General features: G+C 42.8%; 1 protein-coding gene across 1 annotated transcript in view; it reads right to left on the bottom strand.

Annotated features, from left to right (window-relative positions):
* LOC127926827 (amyloid beta precursor protein binding family B member 2-like) overlaps positions 1-23887 on the bottom strand; it is a 48647-nt gene that overhangs the window by 6153 nt on the left and 18607 nt on the right. The window contains exons 2-4 of the mRNA XM_052512449.1: positions 8297-8399; positions 286-369; positions 17-132 (exon numbers count right to left, since the gene is read on the bottom strand). Coding sequence (XP_052368409.1) covers positions 17-132; positions 286-369; positions 8297-8396 — 300 coding nt within the window. The 5' untranslated portion in view covers positions 8397-8399. The remainder of the gene's footprint in view (positions 1-16; positions 133-285; positions 370-8296; positions 8400-23887) is intronic.

The raw sequence follows: 23887 nt of genomic DNA, 5'->3' as shown, positions 1-23887 counted from the left end.
TTATAGTGAATGTTACCTGGTTGTTGCTGATAATGAGGGTAGCATCAGCCACGTTGAGGTTAACAGCCTTCCACTGATCTCTCCTGGAAGAACCAATCAGACGGTCTATCGCCCCGTTCAATATGTCCATACCTAGGGTCACAGGGCAGGGGTCAGAGGTCAGGATCACTCACTAACTACCACTGTTAGTGTGCGTCTGTCTGTGTGTGTGTGTGTGTGTGTGTGTGTGTGTGTGTGTGTGTGTGTGTGTGTGTGTGTGTGTGTGTGTGTGTGTGTGTGTCTCACCTATAGGTCTGTCTACTGGCTTCATACCCAGATACAGCAGCCGGAACCTCTGGACCAACTCTGTCTTTGGAGTGGGGAACTCTGCTGAACACACACACACACACAGTATACAGTATATGTGATACAGTATACAGTATATGTGATACAGTATACAGTATATGTGATACAGTATATGTGATACAGTATATGTGATACAGTATATGTGATACAGTATACAGTATATGTGATACAGTATATGTGATACAGTATATGTGATGCAGTATATGTGATACAATATACAGTATATGTGGTACAGTATATGTGATGCAGTATACAGTATATGTGATACAGTATATGTGATACAGTATATGTGATACAGTATACAGTATATGTGATACAGTATATGTGATACATTATACAGCATTTGTGATACAGTATATGTGATACAGTATATGTGATGCAGTATATGTGATACAATATACAGTATATGTGATACAGTATTTGTGATACAGTATATGTGATACATTATATGTGATACACTATACAGTATATGTGATACAGTATACAGTATATGTGATGCAGTATATGTGATACAATATACAGTATATGTGGTACAGTAGATGTGATGCAGTATACAGTATATGTGATTCAGTATATGTTATACAGTATACAATATATGTGATACAGTATATGTGATACAGTATACAGTATATGGAATACAGTATATGTGATGCAGTATATGTGATACAGTATACAGTATATGTGATACAGTATATGTGATACAGTATACGGTATATGTGATACAGTATATTTGATACAGTATATGTGATACAGTATACAGTATATGTGATACACTATACAGTATATGTGATACAGTATATGTGATACAGTATATGTGATACAGTATATGTCATGCAGTATATGTGATACAATATACAGTATATGTGATACAGTATTTGTGATACGGTATATGTGATACAGTATATGTGATACAGTATATGTGATACAGTATATGTCATGCAGTATATGTGATACAATATACAGTATATGTGATACAGTATTTGTGATACGGTATATGTGATACAGTATATGTGATACAGTATATGTGATACAGTATATGTGATACAGTATATGTCATGCAGTATATGTGATACAATATACAGTATATGTGATACAGTATTTGTGATACGGTATATGTGATACAGTATATGTGATACAGTATATGTGATACAGTATATGTGATACAGTATATGTGATACAGTATATGTGATACAATATACAGTATATGTGATACAGTATATGTGATACAGTATACAGTATATGTGATACAGTATATGTGATACAGTATACAGTATGTGTGATACAGTATATGTGATACAGTATACAGTATATGTGATACAGAATACAGTATATGTGATACAGAATACAGTATATGTGGTACAGTATATATGGTACAGTATATGTCATACAGTATACATTATATGTGATACAAAATATGTGATACAGTATATGTGATACAGTATACAGTATATGTGATACAGTATATGTGATACGGTATATGTGATACAGTATATGTGATACAGTATACAGTATATGTGATACAGCATATGTGATACAGTATATGTGATACAGTATACAGTATATGTGATACAGTATATGTGATACAGTATATGTGATGCAGTATATGTGATACAATATACAGTATATGTGATACAGTATATGTGATACAGTATATGTGATACACAACACAGTATATGTGATACAGTATACAGTATATGTGATACAGTATATGTGATGCAGTATATGTGATACAGTATACAGTATATGTGATACAGTATATGTGATACAGTATACGGTATATGTGATACAGTATATTTGATACAGTATATGTGATACAGTATACGGTATATGTGATACAGTATATTTGATACAGTATATGTGATACAGTATACGGTATATGTGATACAGTATATGTGATACAGTATATGTGATACAGTATATTTGATACAGTATATGTGATACAGTATACGGTATATGTGATACAGTATATGTGATACAGTATATGTGATACAGTATATGTGATACAGTATATGTGATACACAACACAGTATATGTGATACAGTATATGTGATACAGTATATGTGATACAGTATATGTGATACAGTATATGTGATGCAGAATATGTGATACAATATACAGTATATGTGATACAGTATATGTGATGCAGAATATGTGATACAATATACAGTATATGTGATACAGTATATGTGATACACTATACAGTATATGTGATACAGTATATGTGATACAATATACAGTATATGTGATACAGTATATGTGATACACTATACAGTATATGTGATACAGTATATGTGATACACTATACAGTATATGTGATACAATATACAGTATATGTGATACAGTATATGTGATACACTATACAGTATATGTGATAGAGTATATGTGATACAATATACAGTATATGTGATACAGTATATGTGATACACTATACAGTATATGTGATACAGTATATGTGATACAATATACAGTATATGTGATACAGTATATGTGATACACTATACAGTATATGTGATACAGTATATATGATACACTATACAGTATATGTGATACAGTACACAGTATATGTGATACAGTATACAGTATATGTGATACAGAACACAGTATATGTGGTACAGTATATATGGTACAGTATATGTCATACAGTATACAGTATATGTGATACAAAATATGTGATACAGTATATGTGATACAGTATACAGTATATGTGATACAGTATACAGTATATGTGATACAGTATATGTGATACAGTATATGTGATGCAGTATATGTGATACAATATACAGTATATGTGATACAGTATACAGTATATGTGATACAGTATATGTGATACAGTATATGTGATGCAGTATATGTGATACAATATACAGTATATGTGATACAGTATATGTGATACAGTATACAGTATGTGTGATACAGTATATGTGATACACTATACAGTATATGTGATACAGTATACAGTATATGTGATACAGTATACAGTATATGTGATACAGAATACAGTATATGTGGTACAGTATATGTGATACAGTATACAGTATATGTGATACAGAATACAGTATATGTGGTACAGTATATGTCATACAGTATACAGTATATGTGATACAAAATATGTGATACAGTATATGTCATTCAGTATACAGTATATGTGATACAAAATATGTGATACAGTATATGTGATACAGTATACAGTATATGTGATACAGTATACAGTATATGTGATACAGTATACAGTATATGTGATACAGTATATGCGATGCAGTATATGTGATACAATATACAGTATATGTGATACAGTATATGTGATACAGTATATGTGATACACTATACAGTATATGTGATACAGTATACAGTATATGTGATACAGTATATGTGATGCAGTATATGTGATACAATATACAGTATATGTGGTACAGTATATGTGATGCAGTATACAGTATATGTGATACAGTATATGTGATGCCGTATATGTGATACAGTATATGTGATACAGTATACAGTATATGTGATACAGTATATGTGATACATTATACAGCATTTGTGATACAGTATATGTGATACAGTATATGTGATGCAGTATATGTGATACAATATACAGTATATGTGATACAGTATTTGTGATACACTATACAGTATATGTGATACAGTATACAGTATATGTGATGCAGTATATGTGATACAATATACAGTATATGTGGTACAGTAGATGTGATGCAGTATACAGTATATGTGATTCAGTATATGTTATACAGTATACAGTATATGTGATACAGTATATGTGATACAGTATACAGTATATGGAATACAGTATATGTGATGCAGTATATGTGATACAGTATACAGTATATGTGATACAGTATATGTGATGCAGAATATGTGATACAATATACAGTATATGTGATACAGTATATGTGATACAGTATACAGTATATGTGATACAGTATATGTGATACAATATACAGTATATGTGATACAGTATATGTGATACACTATACAGTATATGTGATACAATATACAGTATATGTGATACAGTATATGTGATACACTATACAGTATATGTGATACAGTATATGTGATACAATATACAGTATATGTGATACAGTATATGTGATACACTATACAGTATATGTGATACAGTATATGTGATACAATATACAGTATATGTGATACAGTATATGTGATACACTATACAGTATATGTGATACAGTATATGTGATACACTATACAGTATATGTGATACAGTACACAGTATATGTGATACAGTATACAGTATATGTGATACAGAATACAGTATATGTGGTACAGTATATATGGTACAGTATATGTCATACAGTATACAGTATATGTGATACAAAATATGTGATACAGTATATGTGATACAGTATACAGTATATGTGATACAGTATACAGTATATGTGATACAGTATATGTGATACAGTATATGTGATGCAGTATATGTGATACAGTATACAGTATATGTGATACAGTATACAGTATATGTGATACAGTATATGTGATACAGTATATGTGATGCAGTATATGTGATACAATATACAGTATATGTGATACAGTATATGTGATACAGTATACAGTATGTGTGATACAGTATATGTGATACACTATACAGTATATGTGATACAGTATACAGTATATGTGATACAGTATACAGTATATGTGATACAGAATACAGTATATGTGGTACAGTATATGTGATACAGTATACAGTATATGTGATACAGAATACAGTATATGTGGTACAGTATATGTCATACAGTATACAGTATATGTGATACAAAATATGTGATACAGTATATGTCATTCAGTATACAGTATATGTGATACAAAATATGTAATACAGTATATGTGATACAGTATACAGTATATGTGATACAGTATACAGTATATGTGATACAGTATACAGTATATGTGATACAGTATATGCGATGCAGTATATGTGATACAATATACAGTATATGTGATACAGTATATGTGATACAGTATATGTGATACACTATACAGTATATGTGATACACTATACAGTATATGTGATACAGTATACAGTATATGTGATACAGTATATGTGATGCAGTATATGTGATACAATATACAGTATATGTGATACAGTATACAGTATATGTGATACAGTATATGTGATGCAGTATACAGTATATGTGATACAGTATATGTGATGCCGTATATGTGATACAGTATATGTGATACAGTATACAGTATATGTGATACAGTATATGTGATACATTATACAGCATTTGTGATACAGTATATGTGATACAGTATATGTGATGCAGTATATGTGATACAATATACAGTATATGTGATACAGTATTTGTGATACAGTATACAGTATATGTGATACATTATATGTGATACACTATACAGTATATGTGATACAGTATACAGTATATGTGATGCAGTATATGTGATACAATATACAGTATATGTGGTACAGTAGATGTGATGCAGTATACAGTATATGTGATTCAGTATATGTTATACAGTATACAGTATATGTGATACAGTATATGTGATACAGTATACAGTATATGGAATACAGTATATGTGATGCAGTATATGTGATACAGTATACAGTATATGTGATACAGTATATGTGATACAGTATACGGTATATGTGATACAGTATATTTGATACAGTATATGTGATACAGTATACAGTATATGTGATACACTATACAGTATATGTGATACAGTATATGTGATACAGTATATGTCATGCAGTATATGTGATACAATATACAGTATATGTGATACAGTATTTGTGATACGGTATATGGTATATGTGATACAGTATATGTGATACAGTATATGTGATACAGTATATGTGATACAATATACAGTATATGTGATACAGTATATGTGATACAGTATACAGTATATGTGATACAGTATATGTGATACAGTATACAGTATGTGTGATACAGTATATGTGATACAGTATACAGTATATGTGATACAGAATACAGTATATGTGATACAGAATACAGTATATGTGGTACAGTATATATGGTACAGTATATGTCATACAGTATACATTATATGTGATACAAAATATGTGATATAGTATATGTGATACAGTATACAGTATATGTGATACAGTATACAGTATATGTGATACAGTATATGTGATACGGTATATGTGATACAGTATATGTGATACAGTATACAGTATATGTGATACAGTATATGTGATACATTATACAGCATATGTGATACAGTATATGTGATACAGTATACAGTATATGTGATACAGTATATGTGATACAGTATATGTGATGCAGTATATGTGATACAATATACAGTATATGTGATACAGTATATGTGATACATTATACAGCATATGTGATACAGTATATGTGATACAGTATACAGTATATGTGATACAGTATATGTGATACAGTATATGTGATACAGTATATGTGATGCCGTATATGTGATACAGTATATGTGATACAGTATACAGTATATGTGATACAGTATATGTGATGCCGTATATGTGATACAGTATATGTGATACAGTATACAGTATATGTGATACAGTATATGTGATACATTATACAGCATATGTGATACAGTATATGTGATACAGTATACAGTATATGTGATACAGTATCCAGTATATGGGAGACAGTAAATGTAAGACATTATACAGTATACGTGATACAGTATACAGTATATGTGATACATTATACAGTATATGTGATACAGTATATGTGATACATTATACAGTATATGTGATACAGTATACAGTATATGTGGTACAGTATATGTGATACACTATACAGTATATGTGATACAGCATAAAGTAGAGCAGAGTAGAGCAGAGTACAGTAGAGTACAGTAGAGCAGAGTACAGTAGAGTACAGTAGAGCAGAGTAGAGGAGAGTAGAGTAGATTACAGTAGAGCAGAGTAGAGTAGATTACAGTACAGTAGAGCAGAGTAGAGTAGATGACAGTACAGTAGAGTACAGTAGAGCAGAGTAGAGGAGAGTAGAGTAGATTACAGTACAGTAGAGCAAAGCAGAGTAGAGCAGAGTAGAGCAGAGTAGAGTAGATTACAGTAGAGCAGAGTAGAGTAGAGTAGATTACAGTAGAGTAGATTACAGTCGAGCAGAGTAGAGTAGATTAAAGTAGAGCAGAGTTGAGTACAGTAGAGCCGAGTTAGGTAGATTACAGTAGAGCCGAGTAGAGTAGATTACAGTAGAGCAGAGTAGAGTAGATTACAGTAGAGCAGAGTAGAGTAGATTCCAGTAGAGCAGAGTAGAGTACAGTAGAGCAGAGTAGAGTAGATTACAGTAGAGAAGAGTAGAGTAGATTACAGTCGAGCAGAGTAGAGAGTAGATTACAGTAGAGTAGATTACAGTAGAGTAGAGTAGATTACAGTAGAGCAGAGTAGGTTACAGTAGAGTAGATTCCAGTAGAGCAGAGTAGATTACAGTAGAGTAGATTACAGTAGAGTAGACTACAGTAGAGTAGATTACAGTAGAGCAGAGTAGATTACAGTAGAGCAGAGTAGATTACAGTAGAGCAGAGTAGAGTAGAGCAGAGTAGATAACAGTAGAGTAGATTACAGTAGAGTAGTGTAGATTACAGTAGAGTAGATTACAGTAGAGCAGAGTAGGTTACAGTAGAGTAGATTACAGTAGAGCAGAGTAGATTACAGTAGAGTAGATTACAGTAAAGTAGACTACAGTAGAGTATATTACAGTAGAGCAGAGTAGATTACAGTAGAGCAGAGTAGATTACAGTAGAGTAGATTACAGTAGAGTAGACAACAGTAGAGTAGATTACAGTAGAGCAGAGTAGATTACAGTAGAGTAGTGTAGATTACAGTAGAGTAGAGTAGATTACAGTAGAGTAGTGTAGATTACAGTAGAGCAGAGTAGATTACAGTAGAGTAGATTACAGTAGAGTAGAGTACCTTGTAGCGGGAGGTCTAGTCCTGACTGCATTCTGTCGTGTAGAGACACGCCCCCTGACAACGCCCCTGATAGCGCTTTAGCATGCTTACGCTCCGACATGATCTACAAATGAGAGGAGAGGAGAGGAGGGGAGACGAGAGGAGGGGAGAGGAGAAGAGAGGAGAAGAGACGAGAGGAAGGGAGAGGAGAAGAGAGGAGCAGAGAGGAGGAGAAAAGGAGTAAATTAGTTAGAATAACCCAAGAGAAAATGTCTCTCTTGAAAGAGTGTTAAGATGTCTCGCCAAATCACCTGGGGAGTGACACTCCCCTCCCCTCTAAGTCTACTCTGCACACACAGCTAACCAGGTCAGCCTCTCTCTCTCTCTCTCTCTGTCTCTCTCTCTCTCTCTCTCTCTCTCTAGCTCTCTCTCTCTCTCTCTCTAGCTCTCTCTCTCTAGCTCTCTCTCTCTCCGTCTCTCCCTCTCTCTAAGTATATGTCATTCAGTATACAGTATATGTGATACAAAATATGTAATACAGTATATGTGATACAGTATACAGTATATGTGATACAGTATACAGTATATGTGATACAGTATACAGTATATGTGATACAGTATATGCGATGCAGTATATGTGATACAATATACAGTATATGTGATACAGTATATGTGATACAGTATATGTGATACACTATACAGTATATGTGATACACTATACAGTATATGTGATACAGTATACAGTATATGTGATACAGTATATGTGATGCAGTATATGTGATACAATATACAGTATATGTGGTACAGTATATGTGATGCAGTATACAGTATATGTGATACAGTATATGTGATGCAGTATACAGTATATGTGATACAGTATATGTGATGCCGTATATGTGATACAGTATATGTGATACAGTATACAGTATCTCTAGCTCTCTCTCTAGCTCTCTCTCTCTAGCTCTCTCTCTCTAGCTCTCTCTCTCTCCGTCTCTCCCTCTCTCTAAAATATATTCCTCTCTGCAACATACCAATAAATGATGGATAAACTTAGGTTTTGCCACTCTCCTCTGCATTGCTCTCTCCCTCTTTCTCTCTCTCCCTCTCTCTTTCTCCATCCCCCTCTCGCTCTGACACTAGACAGGGACGAGGACACTAGACAGGGTCTAGGGCAATAGACAGGGACTAGGATACTGGACAGGGACCAGGACACTAGACAGGGACTAGGACACTAGACAGGGACTAGGACACTAGACAGGGACTAGGACACTAGACAGGGACCAGGACACTAGACAGGGACGAGGACACTAGACAGGGACTAGGACACTAGACAGGGACTAGGACACTAGACAGGGACTAGGACACTAGACAGGGACTAGGACACTAGACAGGGACGAGGACACTATACAGGGACTAGGACACTAGACAGGGACTAGGACACTAGACAGGGACGAGGACACTAGACAGGGACGAGGACACTAGACAGGGACCAGGACACTAGACAGGGACTAGGACACTAGACAGGGACTAGGACACTAGACAGGGACGAGGACACTAGACAGGGACTAGGACACTAGACAGGGACTAGGACACTAGACAGGGACGAGGACACTAGACAGGGACTAGGACACTAGACAGGGACTAGGACACTAGACAGGGACGAGGACACTAGACAGGGTCTAGGGCAATAGACAGGGACTAGGATACTGGACAGGGACCAGGACACTAGACAGGGACTAGGACACTAGACAGGGACTAGGACACTAGACAGGGACGAGGACACTAGACAGGGACTAGGACACTAGACAGGGACGAGGACACTAGACAGGGACTAGGACACTAGACAGGGACTAGGACACTAGACAGGGACGAGGACACTAGACAGGGTCTAGGACACTAGACAGGGACTAGGACACTAGACAGGGACCAGGACACTAGACAGGGACTAGGACACTAGACAGGGACCAGGACACTAGACAGGGACTAGGACACTAGACAGGGACTAGGACACTAGACAGGGACTAGGACACTAGACAGGGACTAGGACACTAGACAGGGACTAGGACACTAGACAGGGACCAGGACACTAGACAGGGACTAGGACACTAGACAGGGACACTAGACAGGGACCAGGATACTAGACAGGGACTAGGACACTAGACAGGAACCAGGACACTAGACAGAGACTAGGATACTAGACAGGGACTAGGACACTAGACAGGGACTAGGACACTAGACAGGGACTAGGACACTAGACAAGGACACTAGACAGGGACGAGGACACTAGACAGGGACTAGGACACTAGACAGGGACTAGGACACTAGACAGGGATGAGGACACTAGACAGGGATGAGGACACTAGACAGGGACTAGGACACTAGACAGGGACTAGGATACTAGACAGGGACTAGGATACTAGACAGGGACTAGGACACTAGACAGGGACTAGGACACGAGACAGGGACTAGGACACTAGACAGGGACTAGGACACTAGACAGGGACTAGGACACTAGACAGGGACTAGGACACTAGACAGGGACTAGGACACTAGACAGGGACTAGGACACTAGACAGGGACTAGGCCACTAGACAGGGACTAGGACACTAGACAGGGACTAGGCCACTAGACAGGGACCAGGACACTAGACAGGGACTAGGCCACTAGACAGGGACCAGGACACTAGACAGGGACACTAGACAGGGACCCGGATACTAGACAGGGACTAGGACACTAGACAGGAACTAGGACACTAGACAGGGACCAGGACACTAGACAGGGACCAGGACACTAGACAGGGACACTAGACAGGGACCAGGACACTAGACAGGGACCAGGACACTAGAGAGGGACTAGGACACTAGACAGGGACTAGGACACTAGACAGGGACTAGGACACTAGACAGGGACAAGGACACTAGACAGGGACGAGGACACTAGACAGGGACTAGGACACTAGACAGGGACGAGGACACTACACAGGGACGAGGACACTAGACAGGGACTAGGACACTAGACAGAGACTAGGACACTAGACAGGGACTAGGACACTAGACAGGGACCAGGACACTAGACAGGGACACTAGACAGAGACTAGGATACTAGACAGGGACTAGGACACTAGACATGGACTAGGACACTAGACAGGGACTAGGACACTAGACAGAGACTAGGATACTAGACAGGGACTAGGACACTAGACAGGGACTAGGACACTAGACTAGGACACTAGACAGGGACTAGGACACTAGACAGGGACTAGGACACTAGACAGGGACGAGGACACTAGACAGGGTCTAGGGCAATAGACAGGGACTAGGATACTGGACAGGGACCAGGACACTAGACAGGGACTAGGACACTAGACAGGGACTAGGACACTAGACAGGAACGAGGACACTAGACAGGGACTAGGACACTAGACAGGGACTAGGACACTAGACAGGGACGAGGACACTAGACAGGGACTAGGACACTAGACAGGGACTAGGACACTAGACAGGGACGAGGACACTAGACAGGGTCTAGGGCAATAGACAGGGACTAGGATACTGGACAGGGACCAGGACACTAGACAGGGACTAGGACACTAGACAGGGACTAGGACACTAGACAAGGACACTAGACAGGGACGAGGACACTAGACAGGGACTAGGACACTAGACAGGGACTAGGACACTAGACAGGGACTAGGCCACTAGACAGGGACTAGGACACTAGACAGGGACTAGGCCACTAGACAGGGACCAGGACACTAGACAGGGACTAGGCCACTAGACAGGGACCAGGACACTAGACAGGGACACTAGACAGGGACCAGGATACTAGACAGGGACTAGAACACTAGACAGGAACTAGGACACTAGACAGGGACCAGGACACTAGACAGGGACCAGGACACTAGACAGGGACACTAGACAGGGACCAGGACACTAGACAGGGACCAGGACACTAGACAGGGACTAGGACACTAGACAGGGACTAGGACACTAGACAGGGACTAGGACACTAGACAGGGACAAGGACACTAGACAGGGACGAGGACACTAGACAGGGACTAGGACACTAGACAGGGACGAGGACACTACACAGGGACGAGGACACTAGACAGGGACTAGGACACTAGACAGAGACTAGGACACTAGACAGGGACTAGGACACTAGACAGGGACCAGGACACTAGACAGGGACACTAGACAGAGACTAGGATACTAGACAGGGACTAGGACACTAGACAGGGACTAGGACACTAGACAGGGACTAGGACACTAGACAGAGACTAGGATACTAGACAGGGACTAGGACACTAGACAGGGACTAGGACACTAGACAGGGACTAGGACACTAGACTAGGACACTAGACAGGGACTAGGACACTAGACAGGGACTAGGACACTAGACAGGGACTAGGACACTAGACAAGGACACTAGACAGGGACGAGGACACTAGACAGGGACTAGGACACTAGACAGGGACTAGGACACTAGACAGGGATGAGGACACTAGACAGGGATGAGGACACTAGACCGGGACTAGGACACTAGACAGGGACACTGGACAGGGACACTAGACAGGGACTAGGACACAAGACAGGGACTAGCTGGAACATAATTACAAATCATTTGTAGACTGCAAATTGACCGCAAGAAGTGTAGGGTATAGGTTTTAGAGTGTAGGGTAAAGGGTATAGAGTGTAGGGTATCGCGTGTAGGGTATAGGCTATAGGTTGTAGGGTATAAAGTTTAGGGTATAGGTTGTAGGCTATAGGTTGAAGGGTATAGAGTGTAGGCTATAGGTTGTAGGGTATAGGGTATAGGATATAGGTTATAGGTTGTAGGGTAGAGTGTAGGCTATAGGTTGTAGGGTATAGGGTTTAGGGTATATGAGATAGGTTATAGGTTGTAGGGTATAGAGTGTAGGTTATAGGTTGTAGGGTATAGGGTTTAGGGTATATGAGATAGGTTATAGGTTGTAGGGTATAGAGTGTAGGTTATAGGTTGTAGGGTATAGATTTTAGGATATAGGATATAGGTTGTAGGGTGTAGGGTACAGGGTGTAGGGTACAGAGTGTAGGGTAGAGGGTATAGGGTATAGGGTTTAGGGTATAGGATATAGGGGGTAGGGTACAGGGTGTAGGGTATAGGTTGAAGGGTTTAGGGTATAGGATATAGGCTTTAGGTTGTAGGGTAGAGTGTAGGCTATAGGTTGTAGGGTATAGGGTTTAGGGTATATGAGATAGGGTGTAGGGTACAGGGTACAGGGTGTAGGGTACAGAGTGTAGGGTATAGGTTGAAGGGTTTAGGGTATAGGATATAGGTTGTAGGGTACAGGGTGTAGGGTACAGGGTGTAGGGTATAGGTTGAAGGGTTTAGGGTATAGGATATAGGCTATAGGTTGTAGGGTACAGGGTGTAGGGTATAGGTTGAAGGGTTTAGGGTATAGGATATAGGTTGTAGGGTACAGGGTGTAGGGTACAGGGTGTAGGGTAGAGGGTGTAGGGTATAGGGTTTAGGGTATAGGATATAGGTTGTAGGGTGTAGGGTTTATGGTATATGAGATAGGTTATAGGTTGTAGGGTATAGAATTTAGGATATAGGATATAGGTTGTAGGGTAGAGTGTAGGTTATAGGTTGTAGGGTATAGGGTTTAGGGTATATGAGATAGGTTATAGGTTGTAGGGTAGAGTGTAGGTTATAAGTTGTAGGGTAGAGTGTAGGTTATAGGTTGTAGGGTGTAGGGTTTATGGTATATGAGATAGGTTATAGGTTGTAGGGTATAGAATTTAGGATATAGGATATAGGTTGTAGGGTATAGAGTGTAGGGTATAGGTTTAGGGTATAGGGTTTAGGGTATAGGATATAGGTTATAGGTTGTAGGGTATAGAGTGTAGGTCATAGGTTGTAGGGTATAGGGTTTAGGGTATAGGATATAGATTATAGGTTGTAGGGTATAGGATATAGGTTATAGGTTGTAGGGTATAGGGTGTCAGCTATAGGTTGTAGGGTATAGAGTGTAGGATATAGGTTGTACAGGGTATAGGTCACAGGGAGTAGGGTATAGGGTATAGGGTACAGGGTGTAGGGCACCGGGTGTAGGGTGTAGGGTACATGGTGTAGGGTATAGGGTACAGGTTATAAGGTGTAGGGTACGGGTGTAGGGTACAGGGTGTAGGGTACAGGGTGTAGGGTATAAGGTGTAGGGTACAGTGTGTAGGGTACAGTGGCTAGGGTACAGTGCGTAGGGTACAGGGTATAGGGTAAAGGGAGTAGGGTACAGCGAGTAGGGTATATGGTATAGGGTACAGAGTGTAGGGTATAGGGTACAGATGTAGGGTATAGGTAGTAGAGTATAGGTGACAAGGTATAGGGTACAGGGAGTAGAGTACAGAGAGTAGGGTACAGGGAGTAGGGTATAGGGAGTAGGGTACAGGGAGTAGGGTATAGGGTACAGAGTGTAGGGTATAGGGAGTAGAGTATAGGGAGTAGGGTACAGGGTAAATATATATGGTATAGAGTTTTAGGGTAAGGGTGTATATGGTATAGGTTCAGGGTAAATTATAGTATAGGTACAGGGTATAGGGTACAGGAGTAGGGTATAGGTTACAGAGTGTAGGGTACAGGGTGTAGGGTATAGGGTTCAGGGTGTATAGGGGTACAGGGTAAATTAGGGTATAGGGTACAGGGTGTTATATAGGGTATATAGGGTACAGGGAGTAAATTATATGGTATAGGTTATACAGGGGATATATGGTATAGGTGGGTAGGCTGTAGGGTACAGGGTAAATTATATGGCTAAATATATATGGTATAGGGTACGGTGAAATTAGGGTATAGGGTTATAGGGTATAGGAGTAGGGTAGGTATATATGGTATAGGGTACAGGGTAAATTATATATGGGTATAGGGTACAGGGTAAATTACCCTAGAGCAGATATAGGGTGGAGGGTACAGGTAAAATATATATGGTACAGGCGTAGGGTACAGGGGTAAATTATATAGGTATAGGGGTAGGGTAGGGTAAATTATATATGGTATAGGGTTGTAAATTATATATGGTAGCAGATGAGGTGGAGGCTGGTAGTACAGGGTAAAGGATAGGGTATAGGGCAAGTACAGGGTAAATTATATATGGTATAGGGTACCCTATATATGGTATGGGGTAAATATATATGGTATAGGGTATAGGGCACAGGGTAAATTATATATGGCATAGGGTATAGGGTACAGGGTAAATTATATATGGTATGGGGTGTAGGGTACAGGGTAAATTATATATGGTATAGGGTGGTAGGGTACAGGGTAAATTATATATGGTATAGGGTACAGGGTAAATTATATATGGTATAGGGTACAGGGTAAATTATATATGGTATAGTACAGGGTAAATTATAGGTATGGGGTGTAGGGTACAGGGTAAATTATAGGGTATAGGTGTATAGGGTACAGGGTAAATTATATATGGTATGGGGTGTAGGGTACAGGGTATATTATATATGGTATAGGTGTACAGGGCAAATTATATATGGTATAGGGTACAGGGTAAATTATATATAGGTATAGGGTGTAGGGTACAGGAGTAAATTATAGGTATAGGGTACACATATGGTATAGGGTACAGGGTAAATTATATATGGTATAGGGTATAGGGTATAGGGTAAATTATATAGGGTATAGGATAGGGTATAGGATACAGGGTAAATTATATAGGGTATAGGGTAGTTAAATTATATATGGTGTAGGGTATAGGTAAATTATATATGGTATAGGGTGTAGGGTACAGGGTAAATTATATATGGTATAGGGTGTAGGTTACAGGGTAAATTATATATGGTATAGGGTACAGGGTAAATTATATATGGTATAGGGTGTAGGGTACAGGGTAAATTATATATGGTATAGGGTACAGGGGTATAGGGTACAGGGTAAATTATATATGTATAGTGTGTAGGGTACAGGGTAAATTATATATGGTATGGGGTGTAGGGTACAGGGTAAATTATATATGGTATAGGGTGTAGGGTACATGGTAAATTATATATGGTATAGGCAGGGTAAATTATAGGTATAGGGTACAGGGTAAACTATATATGGTATAGGGTGTAGGGTACAGGGTAAATTATATATGGTATAGGGTACAGGGTAAATTATATATGGTATAGGGTATAGGGTACAGGGTAAATTATATATGGTATAGGATATAGGGTACAGGGTAAATTATATAGGGTATAGGGTACAGGTTAAATTATATATGGTGTAGGGTATATGGTAAATTATATATGGTATAGGGTATAGGGTCAGAGTTTAGGATATAGGATGTAGGGTACAGGGTGTAGGGTACAGGTTATAGATTGTAGGGTACAGGGTATAGGGTATAGGGTACAGGTTATAGATTGTAGGGTACAGGGTGTAGGGTATAGGGTTCAGGGTGTAGGGTACAGGGTGTAGGGTATAGGGTTCAGGGTGTATAGGGTACAGGGTATAGGGTACAGGGAGTAGGGTGTAGGTTACTCACCCTAGAGCAGATGAGGTGGAGGCTGGTAGCGATGGCTTTAGGGTACAGGGCATAGGGTGTAGGGTACAGGGAGTAGGGTGTAGGTTACTCACCCTAGAGGATGAGGTGGAGGCTGGTAGCGATGACTTTAGGGTACAGGGTAGGGTAGGGTACAGGGTGTAGGGCATAGGGTATAGGGTACAGGGAGTAGGGTATAGGTTACTCACCCTAGAGCAGATGAGGTGGAGGCTGGTAGCGATGGCTTTAGGGTACAGGGAGTAGGGTATAGGGTTCAGGGTGTATAGTATAGGTACAGGGAGTAGGGTATAGGTTACTCACCCGAGGCAGATGAGGTGGAAGCTGGTAGCGATGACTTTAGGGTACAGGGGTAGGGTGGGTACAGGGAGTAGGGTGTAGGGTTCAGGGTGTATAGTATAGGGTACAGGGAGTAGGGTATAGGTGACTCACCCTAGAGCAGATGAGGTGGAGGCTGGTAGCGATGGCTTTAGGGTACAGGGAGTAGGGTATAGGGTTCAGGGTGTATAGTATAGGGTACAGGGTATAGGGTACAGGGAGTAGGGTATAGGTTACTCACCCGAGAGCAGATGAGGTGGAGGCTGGTAGCGATGGCTTTAGGGTACAGGGTGTAGGGTATAGGGTTCAGGGTGTATAGTATAGGGTACAGGGAGTAGGGTATAGGTTACTCACCCTAGAGCAGATGAGGTGGAGGCTGGTAGCGATGGCTTTAGGGTACAGGGAGTAGGGTGTAGGGTACAGAGTGTAGGGTACAGGGAGTAGGGTATAGGGTTCAGGGTGTATAGTATAGGGTACAGGGAGTAGGGTATAGGGTTCAGGGTGTATAGTATAGCGATGGCTTTAGGGTACAGGGAGTAGGGTATAGGTTACTCACCCGAGAGCAGATGAGGTGGAAGCTGGTAGCGATGACTTTAGGGTACAGGGTGTATAGTATAGGGTACAGGGAGTAGGGTGTAGGGTACAGGGAGTAGGGTGTAGGGTACAGGGTATAGGGTGTAGGGTGGGTGTATAGTATAGGGTACAGGGTTTAGGGTACAGGGAGTAGGGTGTATGTTACTCACCCTGAGGTGGAGCTGGTAGATGAGGTTCAGGGTGCTGGGTATAGGGTTCAGGGTGTATAGTATACGGTACAGGGAGTAGGGTATAGGTTACTCACCCGAGAGCAGATGAGGTGGAAGCTGGTAGCGATGACTTTAGGTTCAGGGTGTAGGGTATAGGGTACAGGGAGTAGGGTATAGGGTACAGGGTGTATAGTATAGGGTACAGGGTGTAGGGTATAGGGTACAGGGTGTAGGGTATAGGGTACAGGGTATAGGGTATAGGGTACAGGTAGGGTATAGGGTACAGGGTGTATAGTATAGGGTACAGGGTATAGGGCACAGGGAGTAGGGTATAGGTTACTCACCCTAGAGCAGATGAGGTGGAGGCTGGTAGCGATGACTTTAGGGTACAGGGAGTAGGGTATAGGGTTCAGGGTGTATAGTATAGGGTACAGGGTATAGGGTACAGGGTACAGGGAGTAGGGTATAGGGTTCAGGGTGTATAGTATAGGGTACAGGGAGTAGGGTTACTCACCCTAGAGCAGATGAGGTGGAGGCTGGTAGCGATGGCTTTAGGGTGTAGGGTACAGGGTATAGGGTAGGGTATAGGGTACAGGGAGTATAGTATAGGGTACAGGGGTATAGGGTACAGGGAGTAGGGTATAGGGAGTATAGTATAGGGTACAGGAGTAGGGTAGGGTACAGGGAGTAGGGTATAGGGTACAGGGAGTAGGGTGTATGTTACTCACCCTAGAGCAGATGAGGTGGAGGCTGGTAGACTTTAGGGTACAGGGGTAGGGTGTAGGGTTCAGGGTGTATAGTTACTCACCGGTACAGGGTAGGGTGTAGGTAGCGATGGCTTTAGGGTACAGGGAGTAGGGTACTCACCCTAGAGCAGATGAGGTGGAGGCTGGTAGCGATGACTTTAGGGTACAGGAGTAGGGTATAGGGTTCAGGGAGTAGTATAGAGTTCAGGGTGTAGGGTATAGGGTATAGGGTGTAAATAGGGTGTATAGTATAGGGTACAGGGAGTAGGGTATAGGTTACTCACCCTAGAGCAGATGAGGTGGAAGCTGGTAGCGATGGCTTTAGGGTACAGGGAGTAGGGTGTAGGGTACAGGGAGTACAGGGTGTATAGTATAGGGTACAGGGAGTAGGGTATAGGTTACTCACCTAGAGCAGATGAGGTGGAGGCTGGTAGCGATGGCTTTAGGGTACAGGTAGGGTAGGGTTCAGGAGTAGGGTATAGAGTTCAGGGTGTAGGGTGGGTATAGGGTGTAGGGTATAGGGTGTATAGTATAGGGTACAGGGAGTAGGGTATAGGTTACTCACCCTAGAGCAGATGAGGTGGAGGCTGGTAGCGATGGCTTTAGGGTACAGGGAGTAGGGTGTAGGGTACAGGGAGTAGGGTGTTCAGGGTGTATAGTATAGGGTACAGGGTATAGGGTACAGGGAGTAGGGTGTAGGTTACTCACCCGAGAGCAGATGAGGTGGAAGCTGGTAGCGATGGCTTTAGGGTACAGGGAGTAGGGTATAGGGTTCAGGGTGTAGGGTACAGGGGAGTAGGGTATAGGGTTCAGGGTGTATAGTATAGGGTACAGGGTATAGGGTACAGGGAGTAGGGTGTAGGTTACTCACCTAGAGCAGATGAGGTGGAGGCTGGTAGCGATGGCTTTAGGGTACAGGGGTAGGGTGTAGGTACAGGGTAGGTACAGGGTGTAGGGTACAGGGTAGGGTATAGGTTACTCACCCGAGAGCAGATGAGGTGGAAGCTGGTAGCGATGGCTTTAGGGTACAGGGAGTAGGGTATAGGGTTCAGGGTGTATAGGGTACAGGAGTAGGGTATAGGTTACTCACCCGAGAGCAGATGAGGTGGAGGCTGGTAGCGATATTTAGGGTACAGGGAGTAGGGTATAGGGTTCAGGGTGTATAGTATAGGGTAAGGTATAGGTTACAGGGAGTAGGGTATAGGTTACTCACCCGAGAGCAGATGAGGTGGAGGCTGGTAGCGATGCTTTAGGGTACAGGGAGTAGGGTATAGGGTTCAGGGTGTATAGTATAGGGTACAGGGTATAGGTTACAGGGAGTAGGGTATAGGTTACTCACCCGAGTGAGGAAGCTGGTAGCGATGGCTTTAGGGTACAGGGGGGTGTAGGGTACAGGGTGTAGGTATAGAGTTCAGGGTGTATAGTATAGGGTACAGGGTATAGGGTACAGGGAGTAGGGTGTATGTTACTCACCCTAGAGCAGATGAGGTGGAGCTGGTAGCGATGGCTTTAGGGTACAGGGGTAGGTGTAGGGTACAGGGTGTAGGGTATAGGAGTTCAGGGTGTATAGTATAGGAGGGAGTAGGGTACAGGAGTAGTATAGGGTACAGGGTGTAGTGTAGGGTACAGGAGTAGGGTATAGGGTACAGGAGTACCCTAGACAGTTCCCGCTCAGCCCAGTCAAAACTGTTCGCTGCTCTGGCCCCCAATGGTGGAACAAACTCCCTCACGAAGCTGGACAGCGGAGTCAATCACCACCTTCCGGAGGTCTTCACAGGAATACCTAGGATAGGGTAAGTAGGGTAAGTACCTTCTCAGATGCAAGTGGCTGTTCCACTGGTTGTCATAAGGTGTATGCACCAATTTGTAAGTCGCTCTGGATAAGAGCGTCTGCTTTAGTAAATGTAAATGTAGGGTACAGGAGTATAGGGTACAGGGAGTAGGGTGTAGGTTACTCACCCTAGAGCAGATGAGGTGGAGGCTGGTAGCGATGGCTTTAGGGTACAGGAGTAGGGTATAGGGTTCAGGGTGTATAGTATAGGTGTAGGGTACAGGGTGTATAGTATAGCGATGGCTTTAGGGTACAGGGAGTAGGGTGTAGGTTACTCACCCTAGAGCAGATGAGGTGGAGGCTGGTAGCGATGGCTTTAGGGTACAGGGAGTAGGGTGTAGGGTTAGGGTATAGGGTTCAGGGTTATAGGGTACAGGGTAGTATAGGGGTACAGGGTGTATATAGGGTACAGGGTGTAGTAGGGTACAGGAGTAGGTGACTCACCCTAGAGCAGATGAGGTGGAGGCTGGTAGCGATGGCTTTAGGGTACAGGGAGTAGGGTGTAGGGTACAGGGTGTAGGGTACAGGGTGTAGGGTAGGGTGTAGGTATAGGGGTGTATAGGGTATAGGGTACAGGGAGTAGGGTGTAGGTTACTCACCTAGAGCAGATGAGGTGGAGGCTGGAGCGCTGGTAGCGATAGGCAGGGTGTTTAGGGTACAGGGTACAGGGTATAGGGTACAGGGGTGTAGGGTATAGGGTTCAGGGGTAGGGTAGGGTGTAGGGTACAGAGTGGGGCTGGATACAGGGAGTTTAGGGTTCAGGTGTAGTATAGGGTACAGGGAGTATAGTATAGGGGCTAGGGTGTAGGGTACAGGGTGTATAGTATAGGGTACAGGGAAGTAGGGTAGGGTTCAGGTTACTCACCCTAGAGCAGATGAGGTGGAGGCTGGTAGCGATGGCTTTAGGGTGTACAGGGATAGGGTACAGGGAGTAGGGTACTCAGGGAGTGAGGTGGAGGCTGGTAGCGATACTTTAGGGTGTAGGGTACAGGGTATAGGGTACAGGGAGTAGGGTGTAGGTTACTCACCCTAGAGCAGATACAGGCTGGTAGCGATGGAGCTTATAGGGTAGGGTATAGGGTTCAGGGTGTATAGTACAGGGTATAGGGTACAGGGAGTAGGGTATAGGTTACTCACCCTAGAGCAGATGAGGTGGAGGCTGGTAGCGATGGCTTTAGGGTACAGGTGTAGGGTGTAGGGTACAGGAGTAGGGTTAGGGTACAGGGATAGTAGGGTACAGGGTATAGGTACAGGAGTAGGGTGTAGGTTACTCACCCTAGAGCAGATGAGGTGGAGGCTGGTAGCGATGGCTTTAGGGTACAGGGAGTAGGGTAGGGTACAGGGAGTACAGGGTGTAGGGTATAGGGTACAGGTGTATAGTATAGGGTACAGGGAGTAGGGTGTAGGGTACAGAGTGTATAGTATAGGGTACAGGGAGTAGGGTATAGGTTACTCACCCTAGAGCAGATGAGGTGGAGGCTGGTAGCGATGGCTTTAGGGTACAGGGAGTAGGGTATAGGGTACAGGGAGTAGGGTATAGGGTACAGGGTGTATAGTATAGGGTACAGGGAGTAGGGTATAGGGTACAGGGTGTATAGTATAGGGTACAGGGAGTAGGGTATAGGTGACTCACCCTAGAGCAGATGAGGTGGAGGCTGGTAGCGATGGCTTTAGGGTACAGGGAGTAGGGTATAGGGTACAGGGAGTAGGGTGTAGGTTACTCACCCTAGAGCAGATGAGGTGGAGGCTGGTAGCGATGGCTTTAGGGTGGGTAGGGTATAGGGTACAGGGTAGGGTGTAGGGCACAGAGTATAGTATAGGGTACAGGGACAGGGTAGGTGAGGCAGATAGGTGGAGGCTGGTAGCGATGGCTTTAGGGTGGAGTAGGGTATAGGGTACAGGGAGTAGGGTGTAGGGTTCAGAGTGTATAGTATAGGGTACAGGGAGTAGGGTGTAGGTGACTCACCCTAGAGCAGATGAGGTGGAGGCTGGTAGCGATGGCTTTAGGGTACAGGGAGTAGGGTGGGTACAGGAGTAGGGTTACTCACCCTAGAGCAGATGAGTGTAGGTACATGGCTTTAGGGTACAGGAGTAGGGTGTAGGTTACTCACCCTAGAGCAGATGAGGTGGAGGCTGGTAGCGATGGCTTTAGGGTGTAGGGTACAGGGAGTAGGGTGTAGGGTTCAGGGTGTATAGTATAGGGTACAGGGAGTAGGGTGTAGGTTACTCACCCTAGAGCAGATGAGGTGGAGGCTGGTAGCGATGGCTTTAGGGTACAGGAGTAGGGTGTAGGTTCAGGGATGTAGGGTAGTACTTTAGGGTACAGGGTATAGGGTGTAGGGTACAGGGAGTAGGGTATAGGTTACTCACCCTAGAGCAGATGAGGTGGAGGCTGGTAGCGATGGCTTTAGGGTACAGGGTATAGGGTGTAGGGTACAGGGAGTAGGGTATAGGGTACAGGGAGTAGGGTGTAGGGTACAGGGAGTAGGGTGTAGGTTACTCACCCGAGAGCAGATGAGGTGGAGGCTGGTAGCGATGGCTTTAGGGTACAGGGAGTAGGGTGTAGGGTATAGGGTGTAGGGTACAGGGTATAGGGTACAGGGAGTAGGGTGTAGGTTACTCACCCTAGAGCAGATGAGGTGGAGGCTGGTAGCGATGGCTTTAGGGTACAGGGAGTAGGGTGTAGGTTACAGGGAGTAGGGTGTAGGGTACAGGGTGTAGGGTACAGGGTGTAGGGTATAGAGTTCAGGGTGTATAGTATAGGGTACAGGGTATAGGGTACAGGGAGTAGGGTGTAGGTTACTCACCCTAGAGCAGATGAGGTGGAGGCTGGTAGCGATGGCTTTAGGGTACAGGGAGTAGGGTGTAGGGTACAGAGTGTAGGGTACAGGGTGTATAGTATAGCGATGGCTTTAGGGTACAGGGAGTAGGGTACAGGGTATAGGGTGTAGGGTGTAGGTTACTCACCCGAGAGCAGATGAGGTGGAGGCTGGTAGCGATGGCTTTAGGGTACAGGGAGTAGGGTGTAGGGTACAGAGTGTAGGGTACAGGGTGTATAGTATAGCGATGGCTTTAGGGTACAGGGAGTAGGGTGTAGGGTACAGGGAGTAGGGTGTAGGTTACTCACCCTAGAGCAGATGAGGTGGAAGCTGGTAGCGATGGCTTTAGGGTACAGGGAGTAGGGTATAGGGTTCAGGGTGTATAGTATAGGGTACAGGGTATAGGGTACAGGGAGTAGGGTATAGGTTACTCACCCGAGAGCAGATGAGGTGGAGGCTGGTAGCGATGGCTTTAGGGTACAGGGAGTAGGGTATAGGGTTCAGGGTGTATAGTATAGGGTACAGGGTATAGGGTACAGGGAGTAGGGTATAGGTTACTCACCCGAGAGCAGATGAGGTGGAGGCTGGTAGCGATGGCTTTAGGGTACAGGGAGTAGGGTGTAGGTTA

Source organism: Oncorhynchus keta, unplaced genomic scaffold, assembly GCF_023373465.1.
Source record: "Oncorhynchus keta strain PuntledgeMale-10-30-2019 unplaced genomic scaffold, Oket_V2 Un_contig_8417_pilon_pilon, whole genome shotgun sequence".
NCBI classification, from domain to species: Eukaryota; Metazoa; Chordata; class Actinopteri; order Salmoniformes; family Salmonidae; genus Oncorhynchus; species Oncorhynchus keta.
Note: the sequence above shows the minus strand (reverse complement) of the source record. Positions and strands in the feature narration are given on the sequence as shown.